The sequence below is a fragment of the Protopterus annectens genome, chromosome 1.part0, assembly GCF_019279795.1.
Source record: "Protopterus annectens isolate FY-2018-M chromosome 1.part0, PAN1.0, whole genome shotgun sequence".
Classification (NCBI taxonomy): Eukaryota; Metazoa; Chordata; order Ceratodontiformes; family Protopteridae; genus Protopterus; species Protopterus annectens.
The window spans coordinates 124653716-124674049 of NC_056725.1; the positions used below are offsets into that span (position 1 = coordinate 124653716).

The window sequence follows — 20334 nt, forward strand, 5'->3', positions numbered from 1 at the left end:
TTTATCTTGAAGGTAAATGTTATTTTAGTTCATTGTACCATGAATCCCACCATCCCAACTGTTATGTAGCATTAAAATAAATCTAATAAAAGTCCACTAACATGTACAGTCCAAAATAACTCCAATGGTTCTCACCTAGCAGAGATCTGAGCTCAAAGGACAAAAATATTTGCCATGCAATAAAAGACCAGAACACTTCTAATGGATTACGTTACTCCAACTATGTCTCCAAATTATGAAACAAATTGCCTCCAGACCTCAAACTACTCAGTAATTTGAAGCCATTTAAATCGTAGCTAGAATTACATTGACAAGACTCATGGCATTGTTCTGCTGTACCCCAAATGGATAATATCTACCCACTACCTCATACACAAACTTCAGCAAAGGCCCAGGTTGAAAAGCTCCATAAAGTCCATTTTATATTAACTTACTACTGAAAGTAGGATACAATTATGATTCAGTTGAGTAAATATAGTTTGGGTTTTATAAACATGTTGCATCAAATTTCTAAAATTCTGGCAAAAAGAGACATACAACTGAAAAATACATACAATAATAAACAATAGCGGTCAACAGAGGTACAGTTATGTTAACACGGAAGAAATGTAATTCAGAGTAGGAAGATACAAAGTGAGGTGAGCTGAACGGCAAAAGAAGAGTAAGTTGGGGCTAATGAAGAGACTGAGAACTACATGTATTATTGATAGGCAGAGTAAATTATAATCAAATAGAGATTAACACCTTTTTTTTCCCTACCAACAGCTGACCGTCATCTACTTCTAGTGCCTTTCTTCATCTAACAGCTCTCTTTACCTCCCCCATACCAGCTGACCTATGTTCTGGGCCAGTAAGGGGAATGAAGAACCTTGGGCTGCACCAAATTGCTGCTAAGGAATTTTTTTCTTGTTTACGCACCTAACCCCACTTTTGAACATGCTTGTGGTATCCAAAAGGGTGTATCATCTATGCCTCTGCATACAACTCAGCTAAAACCTCACCACCCTTGTAGGCAGTATCCCATGTGTCTGTAGCCTCCACCAAAGATCAACCATACAGGTATGCCTCAGAGTGCTCCCTCTACCTCAGGATGGGCATGCCTCTCCTCCCTACCTGTGCTACCAAGCACCCAAACCAAGATTTGAACTTAATCTAACTACTTTTTCAGCTGGTGGAAGGAAATAATATTTTTATTTTTTATGTTTGGCTCTGCATTAACTAGGGAGTAGACATGGTGCCCTCTCAAAACTGCTAAAGAAAACAGTTCTAGCACAGGTTCACATAGAGGTACGGTAGTTTCCATTCAAGCAATGTTTAGGTATTTATCTGTCTATCTGTCTATCTGGAGAAAACATTTTAGCACAATGACTGTCTAAATGACAGCCTTAAAGCATTTACTGTAGCAACATTTCTATCAGAATACAGTATGTGAATGTGTTTCTTGCTGGAACCCACCTTATGGCTAGCTAGCTTCTGTTCGGCTTCTTGGCAGGTAACTGCTTTGGCTATGGAAAATCCTGTCAGCTTTTGTTCTGCTTCATTCAACAGTTCAATCACGAGTTGCCTTGCTTTTTGGTATTCCTGCCACTGGTCAAGGCATCTGAAAACAAATAATGTCAGAACACAACATGTAAATTCATCATATGTGAAATAAGAACAATTCTTACTATTGTTGATGAGATTACTGAAATAACATTATTGGTAAGTTATAGTACTACTTGGTGAAAAAAAGTATTTATAATACAGGCAGCAATATTCATTTATATAACTGTAATACACGTAAGCAAGTGCATTTTCATATGTCCATCTGGGTGAAGGCCCACTTCGCAGGAAGCCCATGGAGAAAAGTTCTGTGTATAAATTATACAACAAAAGGATATAAAAACATTACTACATAGCATCACAGGACTGATGTAGACAAATATACAGTAAAGCCTAGTTGAAGCAGGAAGTTAATATTGCAGCTATTGAAATAGTTATAAGATCAGACTTAATTTTTTTGTTTTGTTTTCTTTTCTTTTTAGTAACACATAAAGGGATCAACTATACAGTTAAGGCAAAGTTAGCACTGTCTGGAAAAGGTTAATATATGTCAGTGAAAGATTCAAGAACTTATACAGTCCTGTGAAATATATTTATGAGTGCACCATAGCTTTCCTTGTAAAAAATAAAGCAATTCTGTTTTTGGGTATATGATATTATCTCAGACACAACTCCCAGCAATTTAAGGTAGACCTCAACTCTCAGCCTTCCCTATAAGTAAGCAAGAAAGAGATATGAACAAATGACATGGTACCACATTTAAAGGATATTTGGCTTTAATCATATATGCCCATTCCGATACTCGTGGGTTATCAAGATGCAGGGCTTCCATCAATTGTTCCTTCATAAAATTAAGGGGGTTACCTTCAACCTTCCCTTCTAGAACGCCAATAAATATTAGATTATTGTGCCTACCTGGGTTCTCCAGGTCATCAGTCTTAAGATCTAGGCTATAGGCCCTGAGTTATGTAATCTGTGCTCCATGCAGTGTTAACAGTTCCTTCTGAATGCTGATTTCTTGACCTTGCTGTACAATGACAGTAATAACACCCTGCAAAGTCTTCTCTTGCTTAGCAGAGGCTTACTTTAATAAGTCTGTTACCTGCAGCAAAATTTGTATAATTTTAGATAGGTTTTCCATGGACTATGCGACCCTATCTGCAGTGTCTCAAAGTACAGACCATTCTGCCCCTATAATTTCCATAGCAGACAAAAGACAGTAGGATAAAGATTTCATGCTGAATCAGTGCTAAATCAGATAATCACAGATACCATAAATTAAGTTAAAGACTCAGCTCCCATGTACACTGATTTACAGCATAAAATCCTCCCTGAATAACAGAGCGAATCACAAAGCCATGACGCCCTTGTGCATTGCTGAGTACATCACTCACACATAACTGATTTTGAGGTCTTACAGTACATGTCTATGCCAGAAGAAAGAACTGAATGCCTATAGCACATAATATCCTGAAATACCAGAATTTGCAGTATAAGAGAATAGGAACTCTAATGCTGTTGCATGTTTTTCAAGACAAAATACAATGTATATTCACAGCCCTGTTATTTACATAAATGTAATGGTATTAAGCAAGCAACAATGCTGCACCTGTATGTAAATAAACTAAGTGTGAACAAATGGTGCTGAATTTGTAAAATGTCAGCTCTGTGATGAAATGCTCATAGTGGTTTCACACATCTCAAGTGATATAAAATGAACACTGTAATATGTTCTGAAGAAACCATATGTACGTAAAGTCATGAATACTTTCTGCCATTTTCGTTAGGTGGTTGTGGGCACTTGCCTGAGTGGATCTTTTGAGAACTTCTTTGAGAATCTGCACTGAACTGGCCTGCAGCGAACCCACCTGTTTTTAGATGTCATCTGTTAACAGTAAAGGGTGTCCTTATACGGACTATAAAGCTGGAAAGGGAAAGGAGAAAGACAAGAAAAAGCTGGAAATTGAGAAGAGAAAATACAAAGGACACACAAAAGGAACATTTTAAGAGAATTGTGGTAGAGAAGGAAGATGTGGAGGAAATTATGTTTTTGTGGCAGATATATCCCCTTTTTATCAATTTTTTTTTTTTTTTTTTTTGCAAAATGTAACTCGGGAAGGAGTAAGAGCAAGGGTGTAGAAGAGAGAGGGAAGGAATGGACAGACAAAAAAAAACAGCATACACAGAAACAATATAGAGGGCTGATGTGGGGGTGGCAAGACATGTGGATGGTAGACAGACACAAAAGGTAGGAGAGGAGATCCGGCAGCCAGATACCACCCCAGTCTGGAGGACCTTAATTATAACCCATCTCTGACAGACAAGGTGGTGGGACCCATGTCAGGGTATGGCGCCTTCAGTGGCTTGATGGTTGGAGCCGACTGGGTCAGTGAGTCTTGTACTTGGAGGAGAGAGAATGAAGTGGGTTCAGGTTCCTGTAGGCCCTGCAGCTCCTGGTGTCCCTGGCTTGACAGGCTGCCATGTGCTGGTGAGTCCACAGGGGCAGAACCACTGCTCTCCCACTGTGAAAACATTCCTGGGCAGGTAGGGGACATTGACAGTGGTTCCTCATCTGAGAGGCATGAGGACAAGCTGCCCCAGAACATTCTGGAATTGTAGAAAAAAGTAACATAAAACAGAGAGAAAAAAAAAGAGACTTAGAGAGACAGAAAAATGAAGACAATAAACAGACTCGTATATGTTCTGAATAGATTGTGCTTATTCAAGAAATGAACCATTTACTCACATAATTAGAAATTTTTATTTAGCAATGTTACAGTTCTTAAATCTTCAATGCAATGAATGGATTAAGAGAAGTAATTCTTGATGATACTTTATATTACATTTTTTTGCTTTAATATGAATTAAGAAATACATTACTTTTTATAATGAGGTGTCATCAGTAATGTGTAATGAAAGACTACAGCAGTTAATCAGGCCCATCACTGAGTTCAACACCCTCTTTGGTATGTACCTGATCAGGCATCTGCAGCAACTGCAATGCACAAAAAACATACAGGGCATAAACAACATGTCCTCACCTAAAAACCTATGTCTAGACCCTATTTCCAACAGACTGCTGAGAGGTGATCTATGCCAGAAACACAAGGCATCCTTGCATCTCACTCTGATGGACCTTTTACGCATTTGCAAAATGAGTAGCATCAGAATTGCTTAATCTGGGATAAAAACTTTGCTTGTGACATAAATGGGACATGTTGGATGGACAGATATATGTCTCATAAAATTCCCCTTCTGTGAAATAGATTTCCCATTTATCTGAAGGAAAGCTCTTCCTTAACCCTATTCAAGAGAAACCTGGACCAGTGGATTGGAAATTAGAAATACACCCCTGATCTAGCATCTATGTTGTCTCTAATGGACATAGGCAACCTGTAAATCTTGCCCTAGATTACATTTACTCCTTAAAGGCACATAAGTTTGTGGGATGCACTTGGGATGCTAGGCTAGGCTTATAAAGACCCCAGATGTCATTATCCAGTATACACCTATGAACCTACAAATACTGATAACTACCACTGACAGGCAATGAGTTCAATACAGAACTATTGATTATTGATATACTGCACTTACTTTAACTTCAGTAATACATTAACATAAATTATATATGTATAATACATTGAATATAACGCCTCATTCTGTATGTACCTATTTAAACCTTTGTCCCAACTGGAGTGACAACAATCATAAAAGCTATGCACATCATCACAAAGTCTTATCTGTATCACAGAAGCTATTAAGAGTCAGCTCTGCCTTACAAACAGAGTTCTCAGTAGATTCTATCCTGCCAGACTTACTACACACAAGTCCAATGATACAGTGAACACACACACAAGGAATCTCGATCTCTTTTGCAACATAAATAATACATGTTGGAGGGATAGGTTTATGTCAGGGAGAATTATCTATTCCATGAAACAGTCACTCCACATAAGATGTAGCAGGCCTCTCAACCTTTTACAGCAAAAAATCTGCACAAATCCAAAAATAATGGAGAAGACAAAGGCCTAAAAATAGAGATAGATTTTAACTCTTGCTCTTATAAACTTAGTAAGTTGTTAGAATACAGGTGTTGTATTAGCTTGGATTTTCAGAAGGGTATTAAGTCTGGAACTGAAGTGTCTGTCATTATTTAATGATTTAATTCCCCAGTGATTTGCCAGAAACCCATACATTTTATGAGAACAGACCAAAAATAACAGGCAAAAATATGGACTTTCTGCAAAGCAAATCCATTCCCAGTTTAACACCCATGTCCCTCAGTGATAGAGGTAACAAGTAAATGCTCAAGGATATCCTTGTTCCACTTGCCTCTGGGCTATTTGATGTCTGTGAACTAAGGTGGCAACTGCTTCTCAACTCCAAAGCTCCTCCAGGACTCAATAATAACTTAAACATTAAACGCGCATTAAAATTTTACAGATGTCACTCCAACAGTGCCCTCGATTTTCTACAGATTTTTGTACTATTTCCACTTCGAGCTAGCCTCATTCTTCCTATCAGGTATAATATAATAAATGTCTTTACCATGATAGGTGACTTTTGTGAACTAAGGTGGCAACTGCTTCTCAACTCCAAAACTCCACCAGGACTCAATGATAACTTAAACATTAAATGTGCATTAAAATTCTACAGATAGGACTTCAACAGCACCCTCAATTCCCTACAGATTTTTGTACTATTTCCACTTCGAGCTAGCCTCGTTCTTCCTATCAGGTATAATATAATAAATGTCTTTACCATGATTGGTGGCTTTACTCATTTGCACTGTTTCATTGGCTCTCATACAGTTAACTGTTAGCTTGTTCTGTAACTCTACAGGCATGTTCTTATTGGCTCTTAATCTCTTTTACTGATTTGTCCAGTAATTTTCCTATTCACGATTTGATTGGTTCTTCCTTAATACTATACTGTTATTCCTGATTGGTCCACTAAGTCTCTCATTTATTTAACTATTAACCCCTTTTGTTTTGTTCAATTAGCTCTAACACTACACAGGGAAATTGGTATATAATCACAGATCTTTTGAATTGTTTTATTCACTTTCTGATGAAGTTCTGTAACAATAAAAGGCGAAAGCACTAAATGGGTCTTTGTGTCTGACTGTTCTTCCACATCCTAGAAGTTTTTCCAGCTTCTGCAACACATCTGTTTTTATGTACTAACTGTAGACTGATGAATTCACAGTATACTTTATGGAATTAAATTATGGTACTGCATTAATGAAGGGTACCATTCTTTTTAAAGGGGCATATATTTTAATACTATTTGATACAAGAATATTTTCCATACTTACGAGTGTGCTGCACCAGCCTGGCTACTCTCTGCTGGTGCTTGACCCTATTGTAGGAAATCTCCTCAGGTGCTGGTGAAAAAAGAGAAAAAAAAACAGCAGAAAGAGAAAGTTGCTTACTCATCCCATTTGTATCTGCCTCATGGCTGAAATCAATTAAGTATTTACAAGTTGTGATATTTATCTTATATATTTCATATATCTTATAACTGGCGTCAGTTCCTCCCACTCCTTTGTGATACTTCATCTTTTGAAGCATTCATTTATTTTGCTCAAGACATGCAGCATATCACTGTGTCAATGGGTGAATGGGCTTTGGGAAATTATGCTCTGTAAAACTATTGCAAACCTGAGAAGGTATCAGTTCTTGAAAACCTATTGTCATGCATAAATATCTGCTTTTGGAACTGTCTGTGGTGTTCAACTTTTACAAGTTGTGGTAGCAAGTAATGAACATTTTTGAGTTGATATATTCAGAGGCACCAGAGTGTATGTGGAGTGTGGGAGAGTGCTTGCCTATTGATCTGGTTCTAAAAGGCAAACTACCAGGGCAACCTCAGCAGATGGTCAGTTTCAGAAAGGCTCTTGTAGCTAACCATGGAAAAATGCTCCGACTAACTACCAATGTATTACTCACATTACTATTTTACTGTGTACATGAATATTGATTGAAACTACTTCTGTGGGATTGTCCATCATTAATTCTGTATGCTATTGAATATGGCCAAAAAGCATTGCAGTTTTCATTAATGCAACCATAATTAATGCCCTCAGTCATAAAAATGTAGGTGGTAATCCACAGGTGAAATCTGTCTTGTGCAGGCAAACTTATTAGTATGTTTTTTCTTGGAACATCTGGGGGGGGCTTCATATTTCTCAGAAACACCAATGCCAAACTAGCAAATCTAGCATTAACAATATTTACAATTCAAGCATAAATACAAAGGCTACTACATAAACAAAAATTCCTAAACTATGTACTTATCTGGAAGTCATTATGTCCTCTGAATGGTATCAGCAATGGCAGCTAGTGATTTCAAAGCAAACAGGGTGACTACTGAAAGCAAATGAATTAGCACAGCTAACTGGAATGGGACCAGGCTATATTTTATGGCACGGTCAGCTCTGAGCCCAGTTACAATTGTGCATAAATAACCGAACATAGTCTCCCAGCAGTAGTACTCCTCTTCAGAATACATACCAGATCTACTCTGAGAAAAACAGTTAATTTCAGACATATAAAGTGGCTGTAGTCACTTTATTAACATTACATGCCTCAAAAGCGTGACTGTGAGTAAATAAAAAATGGTTACAGCAATGTACTTCAATATGTTTCACTCAAATACACACCAGCCTTGCCAAGCCAATTCAGTGAAAATACACTAGGGGTCACTAACTTTTATTAATAGACTGCCTCAATGCCCACTATTTATAGCCACTGGTTGTAATCAAATGAAAAAAAAATGATCATACTAGTCATGATAATGTCTTTAAGTTGTATCACTTGAACACACATTTGTCCATGATTTCTTTACTACTGAAGACATTACATTACTACTCTACTAAAACATATGGCTAGCCTCTGCCTCACCACCCATATTGTTCTAGCCATCTGGAAATCCTTCATTGCCAGAAGTACAACTAAAGAAGCCAAGACAAGCTACTTCAGTCATTTTCACCCATACAAAGCCTACCCTATGTAAGACTATTAAACCTCAACTGTAATCAACTTACCTCTTACCTGTAAAACTATCACTTGCTACCTAGGAAACAACATGGCTTTTGGACAGGGAGAAGTACTGTGACAACACACTGAACTCTGATCTATGACATTTTTGTCCAATATGAATAAACAGAATCTGATCATTGCTCTGTTTATTGACCTATCACGTCTTTAATGAGGTAGATCATACAATCCTACTTATCCATCTTCAAGAAATTTGCATCAGCCCTGAATCTACCAGTTGTTTCCAAGGCTGCCCATCTAACTGATCCTTCAGGGTGAAGATTGGGTCTACTGTTTCTGACACTACCTACATTCCATCAGTTGTTTCACAAGGCTTAATTCTTTCAACAATTCTGTTCTCAATCTTCATTAATACACTCCCCCTTAATTTGTGTGAATTTCCACTACTTCTACATGCTGATGATATAGTCTATAGGTTTGGCCCCTCTCAAGAATCCATTGAAACATGATTGTAAAAATGCCTATCTTCAACTGCAAAATTGGCTCACATCCTAAAAATGTCACTCAACTGTAAAAAAAATGCAAGTATCTGACTGCATACTGTTTGGGACCCAGAAAAGACTAACCAAGTCTTTCTCAGTCTCTTCATGTCACAGCTTGTGAGAATAATGCCATTGAATCTATCACCTCCTTTAGATATCCGAGTATATGGCTAGACCAGTTCATCACCTTCCAAAAGCATATTGAGAAAATATGAACCAATATCAAGTACCTACTTTTCTGGGCCAACAAGATCTCTCAGTTTCTCTCTTCCCCCTCCAGAGCAACTACAGGCAAGGGTACCTTCTTGCACAATGTCAGTATTGACTTCCCCTGTTTGCTTCTGTCAAACATGTAACCTCTATTCAAACATTCTCAAGTAAAATCTGTCCCTTCTTAACAGTGTCACCTCAGAAAGATCACTATCATCTCACTCTTTGTTAGACTAAGTGGGGGTCAGTGCACACCAGACTTGACCTTTTTCTTGGTTCACTTCTTTTCAAAGTACTTCATCCAAACTACCTCCTCTCCTCTCACTTAAAGCTGATTGCTGCATCTATCACCTATAACCCGAGGAGCCATGTTAGAGGTATCCCAATACTACAAACACCTTCTTCTAGGATGCATTCTATTAGTCATAGCTTCTCAGTCCTTATCCCAAAGCTAGGGCAGTCACTTCCTTGTGACCTTCTTGAACTCATTGACTACTCAGTATTCAGACCTCAATTCAAGCACTTTCTCAAAAAAACAATATGGCTACAACCGTCTGAAAAGAGGGCATATCACATAACTACACTACCTGTACAGTAGGTCCATAAGAACAGACTCCACTCTCACCTTCTTTCTACTTAATACCTATTCTCAACTGTCTGCTGACCCACATAGTAGATAAATCCTAACTGGTCTGATACTGGTCTACAGATTCCAGTCAATCACATACTTCAATGAGGGCTTACACACTTGCACACTATATCCTACTTATTTACAATTGCATAATTTACACCAAAGTTTACTTTCAAACTACGTTTCTTCCTCCTTCTCTCCTTCCTATTCTCCCCATCTATTCTTTTCTTCTTATGAGAATGCATACACATATTTTGCTTTTGAAACATTTGTTGGACTGCAACAGATATGTTAACCTTCATGTAAATGCACATTTTCTTGTATATTCATGTATTACATATGTTTACATTTGTGTATATGAACAGTTTCCTACATTCATGTATTTTAGATGTTAACACCATGTTGATGTACTATTTTCTGTTAGTATTCACATAACCCAGGCTGAGCCTGCACTTGATCATTTGTGATCAGCATTCTACTCCAATAAACACATATAAATAAAATAAAATAAATACAGGCCTCTCAAGATAAATCAGTCTGTGTTTAAATGTGATAAAATGACAGCAGATGTTGTTACTTTCATCTCAGTCAGCCTCTGTATCCAGCAGTTGTAGCCACTTTACTGACTGTATATGCTTCAAGTTTGATTGCCATCAAATAAATCAAGAAACATTTAATTGCTGCAGTAATGTGCTTCAGCTCATTGCTTATCAGATACATACAGTACAACCCACTGCAACGCCCCAAATACATATACTTATCTACTAATTACATCCACTTTATTGACTGTGTACACTTTAGATGTCCATTACCAAACAACTGAATAAAGTCCACAGTAATTTATTTCAGCTCATGGCTATCACACACACACACACACACACACACACACACACACACACACACACACACACACACACACACACACACACACACTACAGCCCAATGCAAACCCTTCACACACACATTCACATGCCCATCAATTACAGCCCCCTTACTGAATCTGTTTATCTCAGATATCTGACTGAGATCAAATGAATGCATGAATTTAAAAATAATGCCCATACTAATGCATTTCAGCTGACTGTTGTCATACAGTGCAACCCATAGTGATCGCATGAGCATGTGCTCATACATGCACACATACAGGGGAACAGCAACAATTTTAAGCAAGAGATCACAGGGATCATAGGATGCCTAACCATGTACTCCTCTAGGTAGCAACTCTTTATGAGTACTTTAAAATTCCCACCTCCCAAATTAATATGGGTTGTTCATGATAACCCTAGTTTAAATTTATGGCAATGCTTCCAATCATCAAGAGTAGCCTTAAAGCCAGAAAAAGTACTGCTTTGCTGACCAGTAGTGGCAACTTATTCCATAGGCTGGGAATACATTTCATAGATTCGTAAATATACTAAGGCCACTGAGTTTTATGACCATTCCCTCTTGCCAAAGGGAGGGTACTGGCAGGCGAAGAATGGTGTCATGACTATTTTAACTTGTCAGTACCCTCCCTTAGGCAGTATCTCCTTTTTCCAGGCTAGACATATCAGTCAATTCTGGACTAAATTTGTGGATATTCATTAATTTAATTTATAACAAAAGGAAGATATTGACTCAGACTGCTTAACATGATTCCAGATGTTTGAGTGGTACTAGGTTATATACCTATTTCTACAACATGCTTTATTTATTTCTTGGTAAATATTTAGGTTCCTTGTTCTAGCATCAGATACTGGACTCATAATCAGGAAGTCTATGACAATCACTAATGACATGTTAAGCAAGAAAGAGATCTCCTCTTAAAAGTCAAGGTGATTATCTTGGGTAAATAAAAGGATTTCCTGACAACCATTGCAGTATCTTGAGTTAAGATCCTATCCCTCCAATGGGATTTGTACATGTGTTGTTGTACATTTAGATTCTTAGTATGGGAGTTTATAGATCCCCTGGTTTGGAGGAAAGAAACAACAGTCAAATAGGATTAAGTGATTCATAGGTGAAAAAGTAAGATACAAATCACTTTGGAGGAGCCAATAGGTTACTGACTGTAAAGACAGCTGTGTTAAAAGTTTTGGATGGTTGAAGGACTTAAGATTTTTTTCATTTCTGGGCCATTTCCAGTTGTGTGATATGCTTGGATTTGTACAGGCTAAAGGGGGCAATCTATTCCATGATGATACACATATGTGCACGCATGCAAGCACATACACACACACACACACACACACACACACACACACACACACACACACACACACACACACACTAAGTACAGCCATTTTGTTGACTGTACACACTCAGATGTTTGTAAGATTATGATTTTTAATCAAACAAATGAAAACAATCAGTAAAAGACATATACAGTACAACCAATAGTAACCTCCCCAACACTTGTCCATCTAATAACAATCACTTTATTGACTAAGCACAGTTCAGATATATGTCTATGATCATATGAATGCATGGGAAATAAATAAATAAAGAGATAAATAAATTAAGCATTTCAGCTTGTTGCAATCCATTGAACCCCCCCCCCCCACAAACACACCTACACTTAGAAAGTCAGACAAAAATATACACAGACCCACAAGTGAGCACACACATATGCACACTCCCACCCCCTACACACACACACACACACACACACACACACACACACACACACACACACACACACACACACACACACACACACTCACACATACACTCAGAATATTAACCTCATAAAAGAGAAAATACATACTGTCCTGCAGGCTGGTTGGCACTGATACTGTTAAACAGACAAACAGAAATAACATTCTCAACACAAATGATCAGGTAACACAGCACATTAGAGTATGTATACATTAATAATAATAAAAATAAAACTTAATTAAAACAAAGAACATCCTCCACATTTGCCCCAAGCTCACCTATAGCAGTTCTTTCATTCAGACTGCCTCAGTCACTAGTCACCTGAGGCATTGTCACAAGGTGGATCCATAATTTTAACAAACTTTACAATAAAAGGAAAATCATTTTGACCAAAAGTAAAAAGAGTAATTCCCAGAATGTTAGAGCTCTTGTCTGAAATAAACAAGCAACTCAGGAGCGTAATCAAATCCACTAAAGCCAAGTTTAAGGCTAAAATAGCTACACAAGCCAAAGACAATCACAAGGCATTTTTTAGTTATGCTTGTAATCTTAAACACAATGCAGCAATGCACTGAGCTGATACTGAATGACATTACCTACACTAAGCCTGAAGATATGGTGAACCTACTGGCCAATAAATTTAGCTCTAACTATAACCCTCTCTCCCTCTTTCTGTCCTTCAAGATATTGAAACTGGCTCACCTCCATCTATCAGACAAGAACAAATCCTAAAAGTGCTATTAAAAGCTAAAAATACTGCATGGATGGGTCCAGACGATATATTTGGATGCATCCTAAATGGCACAAATCATGATTTAGCCATATGTCCAATAATACTGTTCAATCTCGGCCTCCATACAGGTTTTGTACCAAGTGACTGGACAGCAGCTACAGTCATTCTCCTGCATAAGTAATGACAGTTCAAAGATGCATATGTCTGATCAGCCTCATAAGCAAAACCATGGAAAGACTCATCATGGAACTAATTGATCAGGACATAGGGAACCTCAAAACACTGAACCCGCCTCAGTTTGGATTCATCAAGGGCAGGTCATGCTTACTCAACCTGGTAGAGTCTCACACACAGAACACAGGAAATCAAAACAGGGAAAGTTACCTCCACAAAGAGATCAGTCACCAGTGAAGTGTCCCAGCATTCTGTGCTGGGACCTCTCCTGGTTGGCATCCACTTTTCTGAAGTAAAAATTGATACCAAATGGCTCAAGCTAACTAAGTTTGCAGATGGCTGAAAACTAACAGCAGTTATTGAATCCCCAAATGACTTAGCCATTCTGCAGGAAGGTTTGTATCAAATAAATTGCCAAAATCATGGATTGAAACTAAATGCCATAAAGTGCATTATTGTATCCTTTGGGAAGTCATCTACACCAGGGAACTACCACATTTACAATATGACCCTATGAGTTGGCCCAGTTGTTTGGAATTTGGGAGTGTGTGTGGACAGTGTTGTAAGAAATTCCTTCTATACTGCACACTTCCAAGATTGTACCCATTTGTGGGGAGTTCCCCCAGTAGACTCATTTGTTTCCTGTCTAAATAATCACATGACAAGATGACTTAGCCATCCTGCTTGATGCAGGTCCTTAAATAATACACAGCTTATAAATAATGGGGTGTCATTATCCCCCTTACTCAGCCCTCATTTGGCCAGTCACTGAATATAATGCCACCTTTGGCATGTACCTGTCCAGACACATGCAACAGACTTAAACAGCATGTCCTTCATGGAATAACTCAGTGCCCTGTCACTATACATGGTATCCTACAGACTGCTAAGAGGTGAGCTGTGTCTGGTATGCAAGGCATCCTCTCACCCAATACCAATGGATTTATTGCATATCAGCAAGTCAAATGTAATCAGAAATACTCAGTATAGGGATTTAAACCTCTTCTGTAACATCAACAAAACTATATGAAGGGACAGGTATATCTTGCGGGGGATAGCACTATTCTGGAACACACTCCCCATACACATAAACAAAGTTTATCGCTGGTGTATTCAAGTGTAACTTGGATCTGTGGATGGGAAACATAAAATTAACTCGAGGACTGCCCCTGTACTATTAATGGACAGATTACTGCTCCCAAATGCATTATCTCATGCACAGGTCTCCTCAAATTATCTTTGGGTAATATATGATTTTTGACCACAGAATGGGTAAGCTCAATCTCTAACCAAATGAAATAGTTTAATTCAAGCACAAAAATGGAAATGGGCTAGGCTTAAAATGACCCGCAAGGGCAGCTAGACTAGTACTTACTAACCTGTGAGGTAGCCTCAGCTAATAAGAAATGGCTGTTTGCCGCTTTGTGTAACAGCTCAGCCTGCCCAACTGAAGCACCATTTTTACCAACCAGAAATGGCAGGAAGACTTATAACAAGATGCAAAGGAATATGAGAAAAAGTTTGGTTGTTTAGAAATCAGGACAGCTAAGTAAGCCAACGTTTTTAAATACAGAAATTGCAACTAGGACTGTGTGTGTGTGTGTGTGTGTGTGTGTGTGTGTGTGTGTGTGTGTGTGTGTGTGTGTGTGTGTGTGTGTGTGTGTGTGTGTGTGTGTGTGTGTGTGTGTGTGTGTGTGTGTGTGTGTGTGTGCGTGTGTGCGTGTGTGCATGTGTGCATGTGCGTGTGTGCGTGTGTGCGTGTGTGCGTGTGTGTGTGCATGCCTGTGTGGAGAGTCTCTAGAAGAAAGTCAGATATTTAAAAAATACACACAAACAACTATCAAATCAGTTTTTCATTTCAAGGAGCTAATACCTAGTAGATCACTACTACAAGCCACCCCTGTTTTACACACATGTTAACAGCTTATCACTTCAACCAGCAAGTAAATAACTTAAAAATGGCATGAGTTGCTCCCTCTTTTAACTATGCATAGAGTCAAAGTCTTGGGCTTTCGGAGAGTGCAGCTCTAGTTTGGGTGCATCTGAAAGCTCTGGAAATCATACCAGAAAAGTAAATAATCATACTACAGCAGTGATAGAGACAATACTAGGCCCCACAAGGTGAGCTGTAGCAGGGTAATAGAGGCTGGGAGCCCCTCCAGCAACAATGAACGTAACACTCAGACATTTATTCTTGTGATTAGTCTTAGCCCACAGCTTCACTATGTTCATTATAAGTATTACTGCTACATAATTAATTCTGGATGGAAGAGCATCAAGCAATAAAAAGTCATGTTTCATATCTACATGGGATATCCACTATCTACTTAGTAAAGAACATAAAAAAGTATTAGTGGTTGTCAGTTTAACAGATGAACAAACAGTCTGAGCTGAAGCATATTTGCAAAAAACAGCTACTGTTTTAGCTGCAGATCTAGAGAAATCAGATCTGACAATCCTATTCTGAGTCTCAATGTATTTGTCATAACAGAGATGCAGAGCATGGACTGACATGATTACACTCTAAAACTGGAAAAGATGGACGGTTTCAGCAGGCCCTAGTGTGGAACAAAATCTTAGCAGGCGTTAGGGGAGCTTATCACTACAAAGAATTATGACTGGGTCACTGATCATAGCCCTTTATTATGTGCTTGAACATGGATGCTAAGATTCATCTCTCAGGCTTTGTTCTGGAGGTGACATTCTTGACATCCAATGCCCCAAACACATAATAAGCCAGTTTTGATCAGAAACAGAATCATAATCCTCTATAGTTGTCATGTATTGCCATTAACAGTGACAACAATTAGTCCTGCCAACTGTAGCTGCCACTTGCCTTAAGAGTACTTGCTGTCACTGTAATATTAAGTCTCATAATCTTTGTATCAGTGACTAACAGCAGCATAAGCAATATGAACACATGAGGCATTTCTCAGCTGCAGTATGATGGCCAATGACATCTAGGATAAGACCCCAAGATAAATTATTTCACAGCCAGAAAGTCATTGTTTATACCAAAAATGCTGGCCAGAATGCTGAAGGCCTATCACTAATACCAGCTGATGGCAACTATGGAAAGACCAAATGTGATGACACAGATGGAGAGAAACCTTAGGGGATACTGATGGGGCTGCTAACACTTGAGAGTAAATGACTTCATCACTTGTGGTCATTAGAATGTCACTGGGTCCCATGTCCAGCAAGTAGCAAAGCTACAAGTCTGCTGCATACAACATGCTATTACAGTTTATGCAGGTGCCAAACTGATTGAATGTTACCAATTTTTGGAAGTTTCAGTCCTGTAGTAAATAGTTTTGTCCCATAAACCAATATTACTATGGGACATTATAAATTTCTCATCTTCTTTGAAGAGATCAGACTGACTTATTTTTGCCTTTACTGACAGCTCCTTCAAATGAATATTTTTAAACAACTGAGTATAATCATTAAGACAAATCCATTTTCCCACTAAAATAGTTGTGGAATTTTCTCTTTACTAGACCTGTATACAACTTAAAACTTGACTGTAGCCTATATTTAATCTCTGTGCTGGAAATTTATATTGTTTAAAATTTCACTGCAACCTACAAAGTATTCTGATAAGGTGCTAGGTAATAAATGGAAATGTGATATCCATTAGCTGAATCTGTTTTTTTCTTGAATAGCAAATGAGCATGCAACCTGATGAAGACATGAATTGAAAATAAACTATGCAAGATAAAATATTTAGTCAGATACTGAAAATGATTTGCAAATGATCATTTACAGAAAACTGGGGGTAACATCAGGAGGTGGTAAACAGTTCTAACCTAAAGTTGCAGTCACATAATGAAGTGAGTTCCCTTTATACTAATTGTTGGCTGAGATGTTTTCCAAATAAGATTGCCAACTGAAAATCTGACACATCTCTTCAAATGAAGCTGTAAAAGGCAGATTGACTGTAGAATTTCTCCACCTGTATTGCATTTCCCAATGGTATGTTAAGAGTATACCTACAATTTGAAGAAAGAAACACACACACACACACACACACACACACACACACACACACACACACACACACACACACACCTGGCAAGATACTACCTACTACTGCCCCATTATTTTCATATCATATCTGTGATTTGTCACATTCAATAGTATAATTTATTATGTTATGATATTTTTATTTGACATAGTATAAAGCAGAGGAATATAACTAACTTCAGTCCTGGTCTCAAGATGTTCGTTTCACCTTATTATGATCTGTTATGATTTTTTTTCCAAAATGAGTGACACTGATATTAGAAGATGGATTCCCAGAGTAAAATTATGATTGAGAAATATTATATTTTGAGGTTGTGAACAAGATCTTAAACTGGACGCATTGTTGAAAAATATCAGACAAAAATAATAAGGATAATGCAAACATATTAGGACAAAGAAAATTAGTTGTGAAAAAGGAGGTCTGCTCCACATATATCTCTGCTTCTTTTGCACTGATATAAATTAAAATGTAAGCACTACCTTCTGCATTGGACAGAGAATTCACATGTTGACAAATACTCCAACTGATAATATGCAAATAGCCTGTGATCTAAACTTTGTACTACAATGGGTGGCTTAGGCCTCCTTTCGTCACAGGGTATAAACAAAAACACACGAATATATATATATATATATATATATATATATATATATATATATATGTATGTGTGTGTGTGTGTGTGTGTGTATATGTATATATATATATATATATATATATATATATATATATATATTGTGTGCATGTGTTTTGGAAAATTAATTTTATTTAAACTAGCAATAAACAGTATTTCATATTTACTACCTGCTCAAGAGATCCTTTTGACTCTCTGCTTTTCGTTGCACAGTAAGACCTCTTTGTTGTAAGGAACTCAAGCACTGACTCAGATGTTCCTTTCCTGTCATGCTTATGAAGGGTTGCAATTCACTGGACAAGATTTTCAACTTTTCCAGGTGCTGAAGGAAAACCTTTTCTGTCCCAAAAAAGTCCAAATGATGTCGAAGGGCTTCTTCTGAGTTCTCTACATCAAAGTCATTACTTGTTTGCTGCAGGAGTACGCTGGCATCTTCTAGCCAGTCAGTAGCCACTTGTGCAGTTTCGTGGAATTGCTGGCTCTGGTTATGCACCTTCTCTAATGTACCCTACCAATGGAAAATGCATTTTGGTTTACAACATTCTAAATATGACTGGTAAGACGGCAGTAAATTCATTTCAGTCTTAAGAAGCATATACCTGTTATATTATAGCCATTCAAATTCTTCCCCCCTTTTATGTTAAAATAGGTAAACAGTTGACTGGTCATTGCAAAGTGATCAAAGACAGTTCATTGAAAATACCTTATTGAATAATGCTACAATGTTTATAACTTCATAATAATAAAACATTTTTAAATATGCTACATTATATTATGAACCAAGAAGAATTAAACACATTTCAGTTACCCAAAGACATGAAATTAATAAGACAAATAATGGTGAACCCCTTCAAATGTATTTTAATGTGAAAATAATTAAATAAAGGAGATGAAATAATAAAATGCGAGCACTTTTGCAATCCAGTAGCATAATTAGTTGCTGTAAGAGAAGCAGTAGAGTGCATCTGTTTTAAAGCATGTGATAACAGTACTCTGAAAAAAATATGAAAATGACAAATTACCCGTAATTTTACAAGAAAACTATTTTCTATCTTTACATTTAGGTATTGCAGCAAAAAGATAACCCATTCCATTGCTGTAAAGGAATGCACCAGACCTTCAGTACTGACCCACTGTAGTTTCAGTTAACAAACCTAGAAATCAAAAATACTTTAATTTGATAATAAAGGAAAGAAATTATGAAGTTTGAGAAAGGAAGTAAACTCAAATCTGTCACAGTGGTCGAGGGTGTGGAATACTTTGCAAAATCTCATGTTTTAGTAGGAAATGTCCCACTTTGATCATATGGATAGGAAACAGTCCTGCTGGGATATATCACAGATGCCTGCAAAGGTTTGTGACAGACACAGGAAAGAAAAATGAGGAGCAAAAAGTCAAAGAACAAACAAGGATTAAACCTGAGGAATGAAAACACAGAGAACAATCAAGGATTAAACCTGAGGAATGAAAACACAGAGAACAAACAAGGATTAAACCTGAGGAATGAAATCACAGATAACAATCAAGGATTAAACCTGAGGAATGAAAACACAGAGAACAAACAAGGATTAAATCTGAGGAATGAAAACACAGAGAACAAACAAGGATTAAACCTGAGGAATGAAAACACAGAGAACAATCAAGGATTAAACCTGAGGAATGAAAACACAGAGAACAAACAAGGATTAAATCTAAGGAATGAAAACACAGAGAACAAACAAGAATTAAACCTGAGGAATGAAAACACAGAGAACAAACAAGGATTAAACCTGAGGAATGAAAACACAGAGAACAAACAAGGATTAAACCTGAGGAATGAAAACACAGAGAACAAACACGGATTAAACCTGAGGAATGAAAACACAGAGAACAATCAAGGATTAAACCTGAGGAATGAAAACACAGAGAACAAACACGGATTAAACCTGAGAAATGAAAACACAGAGAACAAACAAGAATTAAACCTGAGGAATGAAAACACCTACAACAAACAAGGATTAAACCTGAGGAATGAAAACACAGAGAACAATCAAGGATTAAACCTGAGGAATGAAAACACAGAGAACAAACATGGATTAAACCTGAGGAATGAAAACACAGAGAACAATCAAGGATTAAAGTAATATTGATTTTGTGAAATTCACTGGGACCTAGGCATGATGCATGCCTGATAGACTGTATTTTATAAGGGAAGCCATTGGGCATT

General features: G+C 37.5%; 1 protein-coding gene across 1 annotated transcript in view; it reads right to left on the reverse strand.

Annotated features, from left to right (window-relative positions):
- Positions 1–20334, reverse strand: part of SYNE1 (spectrin repeat containing nuclear envelope protein 1) — a 2173401-nt gene that overhangs the window by 1678142 nt on the left and 474925 nt on the right. Inside the window, exons 30-31 of the mRNA XM_044089035.1 lie at positions 18299–18636; positions 1456–1600 (exon numbers count right to left, since the gene is read on the reverse strand). Of these exons, the coding sequence (XP_043944970.1) occupies positions 1456–1600; positions 18299–18636 (483 nt within the window). The remainder of the gene's footprint in view (positions 1–1455; positions 1601–18298; positions 18637–20334) is intronic.